This window comes from Entelurus aequoreus, linkage group LG06 (assembly GCF_033978785.1).
Source record: "Entelurus aequoreus isolate RoL-2023_Sb linkage group LG06, RoL_Eaeq_v1.1, whole genome shotgun sequence".
NCBI lineage: Eukaryota > Metazoa > Chordata > Actinopteri > Syngnathiformes > Syngnathidae > Entelurus > Entelurus aequoreus.
This window is the reverse complement of record NC_084736.1, coordinates 16965276-16986693: the sequence shown is the minus strand read 5'-3', so window position 1 is coordinate 16986693 and position 21418 is coordinate 16965276. Positions and strand designations below refer to the sequence as shown.

Below are 21418 nucleotides of genomic sequence, written 5' to 3'. Positions count from 1 at the left end.
AAGGCGTCGGTCTCGTAAACCGAAGAACATGGGTTCAACCCCCATCGCGACTTTCAAGGGAAAATGCATTTTTGGGGGAATTTTGCCTATCGATCACAATCCTTATGAGAGACAAGAAGACAAAATATTTTGTTCTAGGTGGCTAGCAATGCAGCTAATGTCATGTGTATACATTATTTTCTTTAAAAAGTAATGGAGATGGTGATTTCAGGCGCAGTGGCCAAGTGGTAAGGCGTCGGTCTCGTAAACCGAAGAACATGGGTTCAACCCCCATCTGTGCCTTCCTCTTTTAAAAATTTGAAAGTATTATTTCAATTACTTTGTGGCATTGATAAAGTAGATGCACTCTATCACCAATATTTACTCTCCTGCTGCTTACTTTCAATATGTTAGGCAACAACAGATGTTGTTTCAGATGAAAGGGAAATGCAAACCAAGAATTGGGGTACGCTTCTTGGTACTCATGACATCGTGTATTTTTACTTTCAATAGTCTTTGCAAACTGCGTTTCTTTGACTTGTGGTATTTTACGGCGATATTGGTATTGCAAGAGCAAACACAGAGGAACTCTTTTTCTAGCGTAGTAACACATCGCCTTGCGACGGCATGCTACGGCTTTAGCCGTAAGCTAGCTTCTGCTTCAACAGCTGATTGGCTTTTGAGTTTGTAATACACAACACGATGCGATAGGATACCGATTTGTACTGACTGAAAAACATGAACAGTCATATTACTGTATCTGTTAAGTATTAGCCCAACATTTCATGTTTTGTTCATACACAGCTATCTAGAGTCTAGATAGCTGTTTGTGCCATAGTTGGGTCAGTTGCTTTCAGGCCCAGTGACCAAGTGGTAAGGTGTCAGTCTTGTCGGTCTTGGAACAAAGCGTACATTATTGTGCTGATTTCCATCCATCCATCCATTTTCTACCGCTTGTCCCATTCTTTTACCTTGTGTGTTTCAGGACCGTTTCAGCGGTTTCAAAGGGAAAGTGCAAGTGAATCCTGGCAATAATCTTTTATCATACTTTATCTTTTTCAGATGGACCCTGTCCAGAAGGCAGTGATCAACCACACTTTTGGCGTCCCTCAGCCCCTCAAGAAGAAGCAGATTATCTCCTGCAACATTTGCCACTTGCGCTTTAACTCCACGGTAGGAATGTGTCGACTTGCTACACTCTTTGTATGCATGCATCAACTCAGAGTTTGATCAAAAATCTATCCCCGAGGACAGATTTTTATTTTTTTTTGTGGTTGTTTTGGCACGAGGGATTAGACAGCAGGGAGAACTTCCGTTTATCAGCCTCCAACAGAATCAATCAGACGGCTCAGTAGGAAGCACACACACATTCACACACAGTGAGGCACATTTTCTCAGGTGGTTTCATGCATATGCAGAAAAAAAAACATGGAGACGTATCAGGGATTTGTACAGTTAACGGAACGGAAAGAGAATGCCGGTTGTTGTGTAGCTTCATGTGTTTTCCGATAACCTGGATGGCTTTCCACACTCCAATAATGGGTGTGGTGTACAAGACATTATTACCCACAATCAGAATACCGTATTTTTCGGAGTATAAGTCGCTCCGGAGTATAAGTCGCACCGGCCGAAAATGCATAATAAAGAAGGAAAAAAACATATATAAGTCGCACTGGAGTATAAGTCGCATTTTTGGGGGAAATTTATTTGATAAAACCCAACACCAAGAATAGACATTTGAAAGGCAATTTAAAATATATAAAGAATAGTGAACAACAGGCTGAATAAGTGTACGTTATATGACGCATAAATAACCAACTGAGAATGTGCCTGGTAAGTTAACGTAACATATTATGGTAAGAGTCGTTCAAATAACTATAACATATAGAACATGCTATACGTTTACCAAACAATCTGTCACTCCTAATCGCTAAATCCCATGAAATCTTATATGTTTAGTCTCTTACGTGAATGAGCTAAATAATATTATTTGATATTTTACGGTAATGTGTTAATAATTTCATACATAAGTCGCTCCTGAGTATAAATCGCACCCCCGGCCAAACTATGAAAAAAACTGCGACTTATAGTCCGAAAACTACGGTAGTCGACTATTTGACGTTTTCGATTCGTTAGACTCCAATCTGACTACATTTCTTTTATTAACTTTAGAAGATTCACATCACCATCCTACTTCCTGAAGCAGCCATATCTACATCATTGTGATCTTACTGACACCTAGTGACCAATGTATAGTACTACATATCATCAAAGCATGTATTTATGGGGATCCCCATTAGGGCTGAGCGATTATGGCAAAAATAATAATCATTAACTTGAAAACATACATTTTTATTGTACCACCTAAACTCAACTTTAAATACAGTTAAAAATACAGATATACATTAGTAATGAATAAATAACAAAAAGTAAAATAATAATAGTAAGAACAATCAATTTAAATAACAATAGCAATATAAAAAAACAATACAATTCAGTTTTTCCGTTTTAATTGTTTTTAATTTAGTTTTTTACCTTTTACACCTATTTTACCACCATAGAGTGTGTGCTTTTTGTGTCAAAATAAAATGTTATAAAATGTTTGTTAATTAAATGCGAAACTCTTCACATTTATTAGTGCAATACGTTGGACAATTTTGAGCAGTATTTTAAGACGAAGCATAATACATCTGTAAATGTATCAGTATGTGCTTAAAGGACAATATGCTCAGATGTGGCGCACCGTGCGATTATTGTGAAGGGAGGAAGTGTTGTTTACTGTTGTTCTCATCTTGACAAGTAAATAGGCAACTCGAGTCTCCAAAAAAAAAAAGAGAGCTCACCTCTCAAATTGCTATCTTAAGCTTCTTCCTAGTTTAGTTGATGTTTCAAGTGGCCATCTCCACATTGTTTAGTTCAGGACGGGGATGAATGAGCAGTATCGGACACATTATTTTTCCAAACAAATGTTCCTTCTCCTCACAATGACAGCATTTTACTTACATTTATGTACATTTTCCTTATACTCTGCGTTTAACAGCGGATTCTGTTTTATTGGCCAATTATGAGACTCTGTACGCGGTTACGTAAACACGGAAATCATATGCCTTACTTTTTTGTTGAGTTTAGTGATTATTGTTTAGCCATATTAGGGCTGTGTCAAATAAAAAGTAGCAAGTATGGTGCCATCCCAAACTTCTAGTAGACGTGCTCTTGTTTTCACTCATTCGTTTCACCGTTACATGCTCCAGAAATTGCATGTACCGTATTTTCCGGACCACAGGGCGCACCGGATTATAAGGCGCACTGCTGATGAGCGGGTCTTGTCAGGGTTTTTTTCACACGGGATTATAGGGCGCATTAAAGGGGTCATATTGTTTTGGGTTTTTTTCTAAATTGAAAACATCAGGTGGCGACTTGTCCAGGGTGTACCCCGCCTTCCACCCGAATGCAGCTCAGATAGGCTCCAGCACCCCCCACGACCCCGATAGGGACAGGCGGTAGAAAATGGATGGATACATTGAAAACACTTCCTTGTGGTCTACATAACATGTAATGGTGGTTCTCTGGTCAAAATGTTGCATAGATTATGTTTTACAGACAATCTTCAAGCCGCTTTCTGACAGTCGCTTCAGGATCAGTTTTTCAAATCTACTTACTTTTTTAAACACCAACTGCGTGATGAACTACAATTCTTTACTCATTGTGTCCTACAAACAAACAAAGAGCTACATACAACATACTTACTGTAGATACAGTATGTATCGGTTGTGGTAGCAGAGAGACACAGAAAGGCAGCCATTAGCAAGAGGAGATGTCCTACGGGGAAGCGTATGTCGGCGGTGAAGCTTTTTCAAGTTCGCTACAAGCTGGGGGAGCTCCCACGGCGCCGCCATTTATCAACAATATCAAACACGAGCGTGTTGTGGCTATTCTTTGGTATTTGCACGGTTACGCAACCTGCACAAACACACATGCTTGATACACCTCCAAGATGGACGTTTGTTTTGGTTCCTGTTTCTCAATTGTAGCAAGACATAATTATGTAGTTGTTATTCATAACTTCTGCCATCCAAAGGAAAGTGATATCAAGCCCCAAATATTGGAAGGCCTTGGCTTGGACAAGTGAGCATCCGATCGGCGGTGAGCCTCAGCTGGCTGCGTAGGCGGGATTGGTCACATCACGCCAACTTCTGATGCTTTTTCACAGCACATTAGTCACAGGATGTTTGACAGCCGCATTATTTATAGACCTCTTCGTGATGCAAAGTGAACGTGATTACCACCATAAATTCATGACGCCACTTGTGAGGCACCATCATGTAACCTTGGGTGTCTGCTCGTCAACAGTCGGCTTTTATTGGAGTAAAATGGCGCGAGTGGGTTTTGCTTTTTGATATCATGATTGAGTAATTAAGGGCTTTTAAGCTCTCAAAAAGCTAAATTTGGCTGCATTTTCCCCACATTGTACTCATTGTATATAACATTTTATTATTAAGTCATTTGAAATTATGAAACTTTTTTTTAAATGTATGAAAAATGTATACATGCATTTCCCACTGTCAATAAAATTTGTCATATTACACGTCTGCATATATTAGAAGATAATATTTTTTTTATTTTGATATTTTACATCTTACAGCCAATTTTGGGGAAATTTACAGTTCAGTTTAACCTATTAATAATAATAATAATAGTAATTAAATAAATAGTAGTATCAATTATACTATTACATATTTTTGATTAATAATAATAATAATAAATACTGAAATTTGTAAAAAATAAAAAATCATATTACACGTATTTATATATTACATGATAGTTTTTTTTTTTACTTTCTGTTATTGTTTTAAATGTTGTATCCTTGTATGGAATAATTTACATCCATCCATCCGTTGTGTCCTTGGGCAAGACACTTCACCCTTGCTCCTGATGAGTGCTGGTTAGCGCCTTGCATGGCAGCTCCCGCCATCAGTGTGTGAATGTGTGTGTGAATGGGTGAATGTGGAAATAGTGTCAAAGCGCTTTGAGTCCCTTGAAGGTAGAAAAGCGCTATACAAGTATAACCCATTTATTTATCATCCATCCATCCATTTTCTACCGCTTGTCCCTTTCGGGGTTGCAGGGGGTGCTGGAGCCTATCGCAGCTGCACATGGACGGAAGGCGGGGTACACCCTGGACAAGTCGCCGCCTCATCACAGGGCCAACATAGATAGACAAATAACATTCACAGTTTGGTTTAATCTATTAATTCTAATAATAGCAATTAAATGAACAATGAATTCCAACAATACTAATAAATATGTTTGATTAATAATATTATAAAAACAAATGATAATAATAATAGTATGACTAAATAAATAAAAAAAGTATATTAAAAAATAAGAAGAATGCATTTGAAAATTTTAAATGTATCGATTTTAAGACTGAATACTCTACTGAATATTTAATAAAATTTGAAAGTTTTATTCAGATCGGACCCATATTGGAAGCAATCCATCCATCCATTTTTCTACCGCTTGTCCCTTATGGGGTCACGGGAGGTGCTGGAGCCTATCCCAACTGCACACGGGCAGAAGGCGGGGTACACCCTGGACAAATCGCCACCTCATCACAGGGCCAACACAGTTAGATAGACAGACCACATTCACACACTAGGTCCAATTTAGTGTTGCCAATCAACCTATCCTCAGGTGCATGTCTTTGGAGGTTGGAGGAAGCCGGAATAACCGGAGGGAACCCACGCAGTCACGGGGAGAACATGCAAACTACACACAGAAAGATCCCGAGCCCAGGATTGAACTGAGGACCTTCGTATTGTAAGGCACACGTACTAACCACTGTGCCATTACAATTTTGCTTAAAACCTACCTATTTAATTTGTATTGTGTATATATCGCATCTTACGGTATTGTATTTGAAATGCTTAGCATCCTGCCACTCCCTGCAGTACAGCAGTTTGAAGGACTATTTGACACAACAGTTATTATTATGACAGTTTATATTCCCAAAATGTATCTTTTGCCGTCATCAACATTTGATGTGATCGATTTCTGCTAATTAGACTGCAGGGGGACTTTGCTCTGAGATTGAGCAGTCAGTCAGTGTAATTCTGTGTGTACGTGCTTGTTGGTGTCTGTGTGTGTGTGTGTGTGTGTGTGTGTGTGTGCGTGCGTGCGTGCGTGCGTGCGTGCGTGCGTGCGTGCGTGTGTGTGTGTGCCATTATCATTTGCGGCATGCCCGTACCTCGCATTTGCAGGGAGGACGCCTCTCACTGTGCACGTTGATAGGGTAGTTGTGGAGTTGCGAGGCTCGCTCTTGTTGCGTATTCCTCATGCAATTATACCTCTGGCCTCCCGGCGTGCCGACACCGTTATCAGGCGGGAACAGGCGGCCGCTCTCGTATTGTGCATTCAGCCGTGCATTTTTAACATGGGCCGCACGTTGGGGCCCCGCTTTTTTTCCTCCGCGATATCGCATCGATTAAAATTCTCCTGTCTCGCTAACCTGTCTTCTATCCTATTCCTTTGCTGCAGAACCAGGCAGAGGCGCACTATAAGGGCCACAAGCACGCGCGCAAGCTCAAAGCCATCGAGGCCCAGAAGAACAGGCAAAGACGAGGCGGGGAGGCTTCATCCGGCGGGAGGGAGAGAAACAGAAACAGAGAGCGCAACAGGACCAAGACAACTGAGATTGCACTGCCCGTCGTTGTGGACTCAAGCTTAGAGGAAGGAACAAGTATGTATTTATTTTACTGGACACCTTTCTGGTCCAAAGAGGTGTCAGTACATTGGGATGCTACTTGGGGGGGAGGGAGGGTTTACATCTAGGTACATTGGAAGCTGCTCCTACTGTGCTATTTCCTTAGAAGTCTTGACTATATTTGCCCTTTTTGAACTGCACTGCAAAAAGTCAGTGTTCAAAAACAAGAAAAAATATATATAAAAATGAGGGGTATTTTATTTGAACTAAGCAAAATTATCTGCCAATAGAACAAGAACATTTGGCTTGTCAAGACTTTCCAAAACAAGTAAAATTAGCTAAACTCAATGAACCCCAAAATACCTTAAAATAAGTATATTCTCACTAAGTGAAGTGAATTATATTTTTTGTATAGCGCTTTTCTCTAGTGACTCAAAGCGCTTTACATAGTGAAAACCAATATCTAAGTTACATTTAAACCAGTGTGGGTGGCACTGGGAGCAGGTGGGTAAAGTGTCTTGTCCAAGGACACAACGGCAGTGACTAGGATGGCGGAAGCGGGGATCGAACCTAGAACCCTCAAGTTGCTGGCACGGCCGCTCTACCAACCGAGCTATACCGCCCTAACTGACTAATGACAACTGTACTACTATATGAGTACGTATTTTCTATTGTTTCATTGAAAATAAAACAGCAAAGTCCATTTGGCTGTCATCTGTTTTAATTATGAGACACAATTGTGTCAAAGTCATGATTTTTTTTTTCATGCTTGAAATAACAAATGATTACTTTAAAAAAGTAGTTTTATACTTCTGAGTGTTGATGACACAGCTTTGCATCTGTTGATATTCTAGTTTCAAGCATGTTTTACTCAATATAGGTCATAAAACCTCAGCAACAAGCTGTAATATCTTACTGAGATCGTTTAGGACCAAAACACTTAAAACAAGTAAAAGACTCTAACATAAAATCTGCTTAGCGAGAAGAATTATCTTATCAGACAGAAAATAAGCAAATATCACCATTATTTGAGATATTTCATCTTACTTAGATTTCAGTTTTTGCAGTGTGCTCTTTACCACAGCTGTGTCCTAGGGTTTACATGCTAACAATTGTACTCGCAAGGAAGATTCCTTCAAAATGGATGCACGACCATGGACACGCAATTGTTACCACATGTAGGAGTTGCTTGAATTTCAGGAGGGTGCATGTCTTGCCAAAACACCAGCTCCCATTTGAGTGCGAGCTGCGACGAACGCTTCGTCTATCCACAGTGTGAAGACGCTTCTAAGGTACTAATCCTCACCCCCATGACGGACAAAAAAAACGACTGTACGTTTGTTCCAAGTAGCACTATCACTGGAGGACGAGAGGAAAAGGACGACATAAGCTAAAGCTTCAACATAAAGCAGGGGTGCTCGAGCCAGAGGTCGATAATATTGGTACATAGTGTAATATCATAATATAAACGATACTAAGGTGATTAGATCGATATTTTTTTTGTTCTTGTTCTTATTATTGTAGAATATTTTTGGTCATTCTTGTTTTTGTTTACAAAGTCGGAGAGTAAGTCTCTGGATACAGGAAGGCTCTTTTTACTTCTGTTTGGTTATTGTGCGCTAGTTGCTTTATTTATACATCATCTGGTTTACAACAATACTAGCAAATTTTAAACAACATAAAATAAGCTTTATAAAAATGTGTTATTGTGTTTATTGTAGTTACTTGCAGTTAAACATTTTCACTTTTATAATCTATTGTCAAACTATCAGATGGAGACTTGGAATTAGATGGGATCTTTGGCCAAAACATCAGATCATCACGAGCTAAATTTATACATTTTATAGTTGCTGTGGGTAATACTGCCATGCTATTATTTTGAATTTTGCAGGACGTCACTGTGTGCACGCTTTAATTCCGTGTAACTTGACAGTAGTTAAATTATGGTTTCATGCTGCTTACAACACATGTCGACATCAACTCGACTTTCAAGGCATCTTAACGATGACTTTATTTGCCTGTAAAGTTTAATGTCGATGTCACTTTAGCAAAAAGAAGAACACGATGGAGCAGGACTTGACGGGCTGGACTGAGGCGGGTTCCACTCGACCAAAGTTAAGAAGACGCAGGCATTTTGAGGTCTGCGGAACGTCACCTGACATTTTGGGAACTTAATAGCAAGGTGCGGTGGCCAAGTGGTAAGGCGTCGGTCTCGTAAACCGAAGATCATGGGTTCGATCCCCATCTGTGCCTTAGAGCATGTAGTTGTTTTTCTATCTTGTCACAGGATAGACTTTATTCATTATGTGGTTGACGTGCGTATAGAGAAAGTCCACAAAAAATAAGAAGGAAACATTTAAAGAGCTTAGAGCTGATGCAACCAGCTGCCACTTTAGTGGCGCCATTTAAGTTAAAGTGCCAATGATTGTCACACACACACCAGGTGTGGTGAAATTGTTCTCTGCATTTGACCCATCACCCTTGATCACCCCCTGTTTCTACATACGGCTACAAAAGTAAAACACAGCGAAAAAACACAAAATAATACATAATGCGCACACTGCAAAAAGTCAGTGTTCAAAAACAAGAAAAAAATAAAATAAAATTAGGGGTATTTTATTTGAACTAAGCAAAATTATCTGCCAATAGAACAAGAAATTTCGGCTTGTCAAGACTTTCCAAAACAAGTGAAATTAGCTAACCTCAATGAACCCAAAAATACCTCAAAATAAGTATATTCTCACTAACAACAAGTGCACTTTTTTGGTAGAAAAAAAAGAGACCTTTTTGCTCAATATGTTGAAAAATATTCTTAAATTAAGTAAATGCTAGTGCCATTATCTTGACATAATGATATGCGCTTGGCATCATGATTTTTTTTTTTCATGCTTGAAGTAAGAAATTATTACTTTAAAAAAGTAGTTTTATACTTGTGAGTGTTGATGACACAGCTTTGCAACAGTTGATATTCTAGTTTCAAGCATGTTTTACTCAATATAGGTCATCAAATCTCAGCAACAAGCTGTAATATCTTACCGAGATCATTTAGGACCAAAACCCTTAAAACAAGTAAAACACTCTAACATAAAATCTGCTTAGTGAGAAGAATTATCTTATCAGACAGAAAATAAGCAAATATCACCCTTATTTGAGATATTTAATCTTACTTAGATTTCAGTTTTGCAGTGCATGGAACAGACCCAATAAAGCAACCAAGAAAACGGACTACGTCCTAGGCTGCCCACTAGTTTTCAGACAATGTCCAGTTCTCACAGATGAGCGAGAATCCGTCCAGGGAGACTGATGCGTGCCCATTTAGCCATGGCTTTTCTTAACGCGAACTCCGCATTTCCTCCGGTCTCTCCACAAGGAGTCCAGTATGGCAGAGAGCCAGCAGCTGGTCTACGGTGCATGGCCAAAAGGCTCCCCCTGAAGCGCACCAGAAAGCAGCGCAAAATTCACGAAAGTGCCACCCCTTGTTGCGCAGTCCCGAACCAGAAGGCAAAAAACACATGAGAACAAGAGGGAAACATTAGGAACGCAAAGGAGGACACACAAGAGCACAGAGCTCCTGCAACCAGCAGCCACTTTCAATGTTGTTCATCTGTCATTATCCACATGACGAGTCGGGCCTGAATTACTAGCACACTTTGCAATCTGCTATTAAAAGTTCACACCCATTTCTATAAATCCTTTTTGAACCCTCACGCAAACACTTTATCTGCTGTAATTAAACACCATTTTAACTGCGGAAGACGACATTTTAAACAAGGTTTCTTTCCCATGTTGCACCTCCCCTTGGCGCTGCACGCCACGTAGGATGAGAGAAGCGTCTGCTCGGAATTCTTAAAAGGTGTCGGGATGCGAGGCGGGAACATCAGAGAGGAGCAAGTAAAGAGAAGTTCTCCTTGAGGGAGTAGAAAGTGGACAAAAGGCTGGGAGGCCTGATAACGCTTTTCTTCTTCTTCTCAAATGTATATTCTTTTCGGAGGAGGAAGCGGCAACAGACAAATGAAGGCTGGAATAAAAGATGAGATTAAATGAACGGCAGGCAGGATAGCGATGGCGAGTGAAAGCATGGAGGAGGGAGGAAGAAGATAAGCTCCTTTTAATGCTCGCAGTAATTTTGTCCCAATTATAAGAAGAATGGTGGGATAGCAGCAAGTGTGAGCCTGAACTTATAATGAACGACGTATGCTTGCCAAACTGCTCCTGTAAACAACACACCCGCTCGCCAATTAACGCACGTCATCCACAGCCGCAAGGTCAGCCTCCTCATCCCACGTCACGCTACTAATGGACGTCCAGACAGACGAGGCCGCTACGCTCCTTCAGACCTCGCTGGAGGAAACCTGCCAGACACTAACTTAACTGCTCGACATGAATCCTCCGTTAAACTACTCTTTCTCTTTGCCACTAAACCCAAAATGTTGGCAGGCTAAAATCTTCCCAGGCGATTTTGCTTTTAAAGTTGTCCATCAGCAGTACTTCAAAGGAAATCAGCTGCTGAGACATACAAGTGGAGTAAAACTACACGACAGTACTTTCTCTTTCTGTTTGATGTGTTTTTATTCTCATTTCTTGTCAGACGGGTGATAATCTACTACTGGGGTGTCCAAAGCGAGGCCGGAGGGTCATTTGCCGCCTGCAGCTAATTTTTTATCGTACCGTGGCAAAAAAAACTACAGATGTCCGATAATGGCTTTTTTGCCGATATCCAAAATTACGATATTGTCCAACTCTTAATTACAGATTCCGATATCAACCGTCAGTGGATAATCCTGGTCAATATACAGTCGTGGAATTAACACATTATTATGCCTAATTTTGTTGTGATGCCCCGCTGGATGCATTAAACAATGTAACAAGATTTTCCAAAATGAACTCAAGTTATGGAAAAAAATGCCAACATGGCACTGCCATATTTATTATTGAAGTCACAAAGTGCATTATTTTTTTAAACATGCCTCAAAACAGCAGCTTGGAATTTGGGACATGCTCTCCCTGAGAGAGCATGAGGAGGTTGAGGTGGGCAGGGTTGGGGGGGCCGGGGGCGGGGTTGAGTTGGGGGCGGGGGGTAGCGGGGAGTGTATATTGTAGCGTCCCGGAAGAGTTAGTGCTGCAAGGGGTTCTGGGTATTTGTTCTGTTGTGTTTATGTTGTGTTACGATGCGGATGTTCTCCCGAAATGTGTTTGTCATTCTTGTTTGGTGTGGGTTCACAGTGTGGCGCAAATTTGTAACAGTGTTAAAGTTGTTTATACGGCCACCCTCAGTGTGACCTGTATGGCTGTTGACCAAGTATGGATTGCATTCACTTGTGTGTGTGAAAGCTGTAGGTATTATGTGATTGGGCCGGCACGCAAAGGCAGTGCCTTTAAGGTTTATTGGCGCTCTGTACTTCTCCCTACGTATACAGCGGCGTTTTAAAAAGTCATACATTTTACTTTTTAAACCGATACCGATCATTTTGAAACCGGTCAACAGCCATACAGGTCACACTGAGGGTGGACGTATAAACAACTTTAACACTGTTACAAGTATGCGCCACACTGTGAACCCACACCAAACAAGAATGACAAACACATTTCGGGAGAACATCCGCACCCTAACACAACATAAACTCGACAGAACAAATACCCAGAACCCCTTGCAGCACTAACTCTTCCGGGACGCTACAATATACACTCCCCGCTACCCCCTACCCCCCGCCCCCAACTCAACCCCGCCCCCGGCCCCCCCAACCCTGCCCACCTCAACCTCCTCATGCTCTCTCAGGGAGAGCATGTCCCAAATTCCAAGCTGCTGTTTTGAGGCATGTTTAAAAAAATAATGCACTTTGTGACTTCAATAATAAATATGGCAGTGCCATGTTGGCATTTTTTTCCATAACTTGAGTTGATTTATTTTGGAAAACCTTGTTACATTGTTTAATGCATCCAGCGGGGCATCACAACAAAATTAGGCATAATAATGTGTTAATTCCTCGACTGTATATATCGGTATCGGTTGATATCGGAATTGGTAATTAAGAGTTGGACAATATCGGATATCAGCAAAAAAGCCATTATCGGACATCTCTAATTTTAAAGGCCTACTGAAATGAATTTTTTTTATTTAAACGGGGATAGCAGATCTATTCTATGTGTCATACTTGATCATTTCGCGATATTGCCATATTTTTGCTGAAAGGATTTAGTATAGAACAACGACGATAAAGATTGCAACTTTTGGTATCTGATAAAAAAAAGGCTTGCCCCTACCGGAAGTAGCGTGACGTAGTCAGTTGAACATATACGCAAAGTTCCCTATTGTTTACAATGATGGCCGCATGAAGTGAGAGCGATTCGGACCGAGAAAGCGACAATTTCCCCATTAATTTGAGCGAGGATGAAAGATTTGTGGATGAGTAAAGTGCAAATGAAGGACTAGTGGGGAGTTGAAGCTATTCAGATAGGGAAGATGCTGTGAGAGCCGGGGGTGACCTGATATTCAGCTGGGAATGACTACAACAGTAAATAAACACAAGACATATATATACTCTATTAGCCACAACACAACCAGGCTTATATTTAACATGCCACAAATTAATCCTGCATAAAAACACCTGCGTGTTTGTTATGCTAGCTCCTAGCTCCTCTGCTAGCTCCTAGCTCCATAGAACACGCCAATACAATTCAAACACCTGATCAACACACACAATCACTCAGCCCAAAAGACCGTTCACCTAACCCAAGGTTCATAAAGCTTATATATTTTTAAAAAGTTACGTACGTGAGGCGCACATACGGTCAAGTTATCAAATGTTTAGCAGCCAAGGCTGCATACTCACGGTACCTGATATTCAGCTGGGAATGACTACAACAGTAAATAAACACAAGACATATATATACTCTATTAGCCACAACACAACCAGGCTTATATTTAATATGCCACAAATTAATCCTGCATAATAACACCTGCGTGTTTGTTATGCTAGCTCCTAGCTCCTCTGCTAGCTCCTAGCTCCATAGAACACGCCAATACAATTCAAACACCTGATCAACACACACAATCACTCAGCCCAAAAGACCGTTCACCTAACCCAAGGTTCATAAAGCTTATATATTTTTAAAAAGTTACGTACGTGACGTGCACGTACGGTACGGTACGTGTTATGCTAGCTCCTAGCTCCTATGCTAGCTCCTAGCTCCATAGAACACGCCAATACAATTCAAACACCTGATCAACACACACAATCACTCAGCCCAAAAGACCGTTCACCTAACCCAAGGTTCATAAAGCTTATATATTTTAAAAAAGTTACGTACATACGCAAAAAAAAGTTGCGCACATACGGTCAAGCGTTCAAATGTTTAGAAGCCAAAGCTGCATACTCACAGTAGCACGTCTGCGTCTTTGTCATCCAAATCAAAGTAATCCTGGTAAGAGTCTGTGTTGTCCCAGTTCTCTATAGGCGTCTGTGTATCAAAAGTCCTCCTGGTTAGAGTCTCTGTTATCCGAGTTCTTCCATCTTGACTGCATCTTTCGGGAATGTAAACAAAGAAGCGCCGGCTGTGTACTGTTGTTGCTGACTACGTTCGAAAAATACGTCCATTTCGCACCGACAACTTTCTTCTTTGCTTGCTCAGCTTCCTTCTCCACAATGCAATGAACATGATTGCAACAGATTCACGAACACAGATGTCCAGAATACTGTGGAATTATGAAATGAAAACAGAGCTTTTTCGTATTGGCTTCAATGTGGAAGGCATACCCGTGTTCCCCGGTCTACGTCACGCGCATACGTCATCCTCAGAGGCGTTTCGAACCGGAAGTTTAGCGGCAAATTTAAAATGTCACTTTATAAGTTAACCCGGCCGTATTGGCATGTGTTATAATGTTAAGATTTCATCATTGATATATAAACTATCAGACTGCGTGGTCGGTAGTAGTGGGTTTCAGTAGGCCTTTAACTACCCGCTAAAGATGAGATGTTGCTCGTCCGTGTAAAATGTTTGTTCCTCCTGGTGATTTAAGAAGGCACATATGACTGGAGCATGTGTTGGCGGGAGTGGGAGCAGCAGGCGTTCCTCCCTGAAGTCGGCAAGTCCACACGGATGTTGACAAGCATCAATCACTCTTTGATGGACTCGGCTGTTGAAGCAGTCTGTCCACGTCTCACGCCGAGAGAAGAGGTTGCCAGCAACTACATAACGAGCGTGACAGTCTTATTCATTTGCTCTTTGTTTTGTAGTTAAAGTTCCGAGCGGATCAATCGACGCAACAGGACGTCTTTTTTCTCCCGCTGTAAAAGCTTGTCCAATTTAATTGATGTGCTCAAGCGTCGAATCATTTTTGTTGTGCGACAAAGAAAAATGAGAGACCGCCCGCGTCAATATTGATCCAAATATCCATAAATGACTCACGAGGAGTTGTACTCCTCCTCCCAGGCCCCGCCGGCGCGGCCGATTCTCTGGTCCATTGCTCTGACAGTTCGCCAATCAGAGCACAGGCCCTACGAGTCCTGGCACTTCTAAAAGATTATTTCACTATGCGATCCATCCCAAAGATTGTTTACGCTTGCAGCTGAGCATTTTTGTCCTGATGAGTTTAATTCAACCGTTAGTCCAAAGACTGTCAGTCATTGGAGATGTGAGATCCAAACAGTACTTGGCATTCTCACCAATCCAAAGAGTTCAATTGAACAAACCACAAAGAAGTACCGTATTTCCCGGGCTTTAAAGCGCTTTAGAACACAGAACAAATAAATATATTTACATATATTAGCACTACACTATAAGGCGCAGATACTGTATATACCGGTACGAAAAATTCTGTAAATGTTTACTTATATACCTTAATTGTTCCCAAACGGCAGTAAAACGGCTGATCAAACAAAATAGAAGTCATTGTCATGGACCCACTAGCTGCGGAAGATGGCTCTCCAATCAGCTAAACAGACTCACTAACTCAACGGTGACGTTTTGGTGAATTTACGTAACTGAAGCAATACAAAAAGAATGCCATTGTAAGTTAACTAACACACCCTTGTAAATGTGTAAGCATATTAGCTAATGCTAACAACGCTAGTTTCATTACATTACGGTAACACATACAAATATGCATGAAAACAATCCTACAGACATCACACATGGGACGGTTTAGTAAGTAAGAATTGTTGTAGTTATATTGTAAAACCTACAAATGTTGCTTGGAGTGATGAATAAAGAAATGTTATGGATAGTTATACTTACGGTTCAAGGCAAGAAAACAGGAATTACATTGTCAATCCGCAGTGAGCGAACTCGTCCAAAAGATTACTCCATAGCACAAAAAATAACACCTTCTCAGTCTCTGTGGGTTTATTATGAAAAGTATTTGTTGAATACAAACCATTATGGCCGTTAGCGAAGAAATATCCATAAATTAGCCACACCATTTCCAAGCCGCAGGACTGGAAAAAAGTAGTGGCTTATAGTCAGGAAAATACAGTACTTTGTCACAATATTATATCATCACTTAAGACACATATTGCCAATAGGATCGTATCGGGCAAGTGAGACAGTGACCAACCAGGTCCAGCAGATGGCGCTGAAGTGAAAAAGTTCTTGTCAGGATCAAACACTGATGACATTTATTAAACAAGACAAGAAGCAAGGAATTAAACAGAGACAGAATTAAATTTGGCTCAATGAGGAGAAACGCATACACCTGTATGCTTGTACAGTGTTCCACGCTCTGACGAAATACTGTACGCCTCCTCTTTTATTTGGACTTTCCCTGATTACATGGCAACAGCTGTTTCTAAGGGTGGGGGGTCGTAAACAGCCATTGCCTTTGATTACAAAACAGTTAAAAGAAAAGGTCGGTTCAAAGAAAAGGTCGTAAAAGAGTTCAAAGAAGAGGTCGTAAAACAGTTCAAAGAAGAGGTGCCTGGAGTTTGGGCAGGTCCTGCTTTCTCTCCGCTTTGTAGATCTCGGGTCAAGACAAAATCTTTCTGTGGATTACAATACATCAAAGAAACAGAACACCCTCATGTTGCTTCCCATCCTACACAGTGGAGTTTTACAAGCCTTCTTCTTGGTAGGATCAAAGACAGCTTTTGTCTGCTCGCTGAACTCAATGTAACACAAAGTTTTGTGATAACTTAGATACAATTATTCTGACAGTTCTATTTTGTGTTTATAAACCAACTAATCTCTTAATCGAGTGGCAGTGTTAGTCAACAATGTTTACCCCCGCATGTCAAAGAGAACAAAGGACAGAAGCATCCAATGTTGAATGTCCTCTATGGCATTACATCAGCGTCTTCATTTTGAGGTCGCAAAGGCAGATTTTGAGGACAGAAAAATAGGTTTTGCAAGCACAGACATTATATTTTGAAAATAAATTAAACTCAAGTGAAAAATGTAATTTTTTTAGCAAATATAAATGTATTTTGTGCACAATAAAAGTGTTTGCATGTTTGCTATTATCCATATTAACACTTATGTAATTATTACTGCTGTCTGCAGTCAGACCGATGCGCTCTCTTGCGCCCCCTCTCTTCCGCTCTCTCAACCTAACCCCTGTGCGCATTCGTATTTTTTTCTACACTAGCTCAGATTATTGCTGTGCTCAAGTTTAGACACACCGTTATATTTGTGTGAAAAAGTCAACCAATCAGAGAACTGGACAAATGTGCGCTCTGATTGGCTGCTTGGTCTCCAATTAGATAGCTTGTCATGTTATCCCAGAAGCGTGTATGTGTGTTGCTGTCGGCTGATTTATTTCCTGCTTAGAGAGAAATATTTTATTTTAAACATAATGAAATACTTTATACTAGGGTTGTACGGTATACCGGTATTAGTAAAGTACCGCAATACTAATGAATCATATTCGGTACTATACCGCCTCTGAAAAGTACCAGTCCGCCATTGGTGAACCTAAGTTAAAGTTAAAGTACCAATGACTGTCACACACACACACTAGGTGTGGTGAAATGTGTCCTCTGCATTTGACACTTCCCCTTGTTCACCCCCTGGGAGGTGAGAGGAGCAGTGGGTAGCAGCAGTGCCGCACCCGGGAATCATTTTTGGTGATTTAACCCCCAATTCCAAACCTTGATGCTGAGTGCCAAGCAGGGACGTAACGGGTCCCATTTTTATAGTCTTTGGTTTGACTCGGCCGGGGTTTGAACTCACAACCTACCGATCTCAGGGCAGACACTCTAACCACTAGGCCACCTAACATCAACTGTAATAATACCAAGTACAGTAGCGAATCTAGGCGATACTACTATGATTACGTTGCTATTTTTTGGCATCACAACATCTTATTTCGGTTTTTTTTTTATGTATATTATATTTATAAACTCAGGAAATATGTCCCTGGACACATGAGGACTTTGAATATGACCAATGTATGATCCTGTAACTACTTGGTGTCGGATCGATACCCACATTTGTGGTATCATCCAAAACTAATGTAAAGTATCAAACAACCGAAGAATAAGTGATTATTACATTTTAACAGAAGTGTAGATAGAACATGTTCAAAGAGAAAGTAAGCAGATATTAACAGTAAATGAACAAGTAGATTAATAATTAATTTTCTACTTGTCCTTAATAATGTTGACAAAATAATAGAATGGAAAACGACACAATATGTTACTGCATATGTCAGCAGCTAAATTAGGAGCCTTTGTTTGTTTACTTACTACTAAAAGACAAGTTGTCTTATATGTTCACCATTTTATTTAAGGACAAACTTGCAATAAGAAACATATGTTTAATGTACCCTAAGATTTTTTGTTAAAATAAAGCCAATAATGCAATTTTTTGTGGTCCCCTTTACTTAGAAAAGTACCGAAAAGTATCAAAATTATTTTGGTACCGGTACCAGTACCAATATATTGGTATCGGGACATCACTACTTTATACTGTAACCTAAATTGTAGAGCACTCTGGTCAACTTTGTTATTTGTAAAATTTGCTTTAAATATGCAGTAGATTTCAGCAAAAAGAGGTTTTTAGCATATCTACATGTTATGTATTACATTTTAAATGTACTATTTATGCATTCATTCATTTTTTTTAACTGGACAGAGGGACCGCAAATAGTTATTGAGTAGTTTATGGAGAAATATTATATGATGATTGCTTTATTAGTTTGTTTTTAGATCAAATGTAATATGTCATACAACAGTCAGCTTTGCAAACTCACTTAATGATGATGTAGTTGTACGTCTGCCCTCAGAAACACGCTGGAGACAATCCAGATGATGTTCCAAAAAGAGAAGTCTTCATGGTCTTTCTTGTTATGATCTGTTGCCCGGATCATGTTTTGTTCTGTTAGTTTGACTTCCTCAGTTCTGTGTTCAGCACCCCTGGGTTTGTGTTTTAGTTGCCATGACTGCAGATTAAGTTCACCTGCCTCTGATTAGTGTTCGGGACGCTCACCTGCTCCTGGGCACTAATCAGAGAGGTACTTATTCCCGTTTCTCACCACAATGAGTCTGGCTCCCCTGTTTGAACTACGCAACAGTGACGACGTTTTCTACTTGCTTCCATGCAACCTGTACGTTAAGTATTTTTCTACGATCTTTGATTCCTGTCCCTGTGCTAAGCTTCGCCATAGCTCCCACGCTATCGGCACGCTTTTCGGCCTACTGTATTTTTGCATGATTTCATGGACAATAAATCATTGTCTCACCTGCACATCGCCTTTGGAGTTCCTGCTGCATCTTGGGAGAACAACCCGCGCAGTAAAATGCGACCCCGTCGTTACAATTCTTTTTGGAATCCACACTAACATCACACAGCCCTAGTCAGATATTATTTTAAACATGTTTTAAAGTAATAGGGAATAGAAATGTATTCTGCAAGACACTATTATTTTTAATTACTTCTAATTAATCCTTTGGCTTTATAATATAGCTGCACCATTTTTAGAATTCAGTCTGTGCTTATAATCAATCAATCAATCAATCAATGTTTATTTATATAGCCCTAAATCACAAGTGTCTCAAAGGGCTGCACAAACCACAACGACATCCTCGGTACACAGCCCACATAAGGGCGAGGAAAACTCACCCCAGTGGGACGTCGATGTGAATGACTATGAGAAACCTTGGAGAGGACCGCATATGTGGGTAACCCCCCCCCCTCTAGGGGAGACCGAAAGCAATGGATGTCGAGTGGGTCTGACATAATATTGTGAAAGTTCAGTCCATAGTGGATCTAACATAATAGTGACAGTCCAGTCCATAGTGGGGCCAGCAGGAAACCATCCCGAGCGGAGACGGGTCAGCAGCGCAGAGATGTCCCCAACAGATGCACAGGCGAGCGGTCCATCCCGAGTCCCGACTCTGGACAGCCAGCACTTCATCCATGGCCACCGGACCTGTGTGTCTCCCCCTCCACAAGGGAGAGGGGGGCAGAGGAGAAAGAAAAGAAACGGCAGATCAACTGGTCTAAAAAGGGGGTCTATTTAAAGGCTAGAGTATACAAATGAGTTTTAAGATGGGACTTTAATGCTTCTACTGAGGTAGCATCTCTAACTGTTACCGGGAGGGCATTCCAGAGTACTGGAGCCCGAATAGAAAACGCTCTATAGCCCACAGACTTTTTTTGGGCTCTGGGAATCACTAATAAGCCGGAGTTCTTTCAACGCAGATTTCTTGCCGGGACATATGGTACAATACAATCGGCAAGATAGGCTGGAGCTAGACCGTGTAGTATTTTATACGTAAGTAGTAAAACCTTAAAGTCACATCTTAAGTGCACAGGAAGCATAAAAGTACCGAAATCGGTACCCATCCCAAGGCGAGCCGCCACAAACATACGAATGAATGGGAAAAACTGATCACTTCATTCTTAATAAGTCACAGATCCAAAAACCGTCTTAAAAAGTCTGAGACTTGGGTTGTCCTTGTACAGTATTGATTATGTAAGAACCTAGGCTCAAAGTTCTTTAGTATGAATCTTACATGAGCAAACTAATTAACCTTTCCAGTTTTTTATAGCATCTTGGAATCAAACGCAAGACCTTCTTGCTGTGAGCGCTAAGTACACTACAGCTGCTTCCAGACTATATTCCGGTCTTCTGCCTCCCTTCTTGTTTCACTGGGATTTGTCCAAGTTGGATTTCTTATCTAACAATTGAAACCTGGCAACTTCCTATGAAGTGCTTCTATGCTGAATTAAGTTCATTTGGATTTTTTTAAAGAGCTTTTCAGTGCCACCAGCCTCCAAAGTCATCCTTTGTAAAGCGCCTGCTTAATCCATCGATCGCTATCAAACCACCTGCCCCTTTGGGGGCTTCTTTGGCGCTTGGATGCTCCCGGGGGTGGGGGGGACTCTCATTACAGCGAAGGGACGCTGTAATCTCGCTCCTCTATAGGTTCGTTTTCCGCAGCGGGTATAAGAGAGGAAGACGCTTATCTCCAATGATGAATTTACTCTGGGACGCTAAAGGAGAAATCAATGGCGGTGGCGGTCGAGCGCCAAACGGAATGGAGGGAGAAGAGAGTGGTCAGGGGTGACGTGGGCCACAAAGGTGAAGGGGGGAAGTGTAATGGAACTCTCGTGACTTTGCACTCGATATGTTTGTATTGACTTTCCACTCCACGTGGAAAAGAGGTAGTCGAAAGGTCGAGACGACGCTACAATGCTAACAGTATCACATGTTTACTTTTTAATTACGTTTATGCTAATAAATCCTCCTGAGAAGCAGCGTCCTCTGCTGTGGACTTTTGTTTGTGCCCTATTTCCTTT

At 40.8% G+C, this 21418-nt stretch overlaps 1 protein-coding gene and 2 non-coding genes across 4 annotated transcripts in view; all 3 read left to right on the top strand.

Moving 5' to 3' along the window:
• znf385c (zinc finger protein 385C) overlaps window positions 1–21418 on the top strand; it is a 325442-nt gene that overhangs the window by 283155 nt on the left and 20869 nt on the right. For both annotated transcript variants that reach the window (XM_062050114.1, XM_062050115.1), the window contains 2 exons: window positions 1042–1152; window positions 6517–6718. In XM_062050114.1, coding sequence (XP_061906098.1) covers window positions 1042–1152; window positions 6517–6718 — 313 coding nt within the window. The remainder of the gene's footprint in view (window positions 1–1041; window positions 1153–6516; window positions 6719–21418) is intronic.
• trnat-cgu (transfer RNA threonine (anticodon CGU)) lies at window positions 211–282 on the top strand. Its single transcript has one exon. It is a non-coding gene; the product is annotated as a tRNA-Thr (tRNA).
• On the top strand, window positions 8864–8935 carry trnat-cgu (transfer RNA threonine (anticodon CGU)). Its single transcript has one exon. It is a non-coding gene; the product is annotated as a tRNA-Thr (tRNA).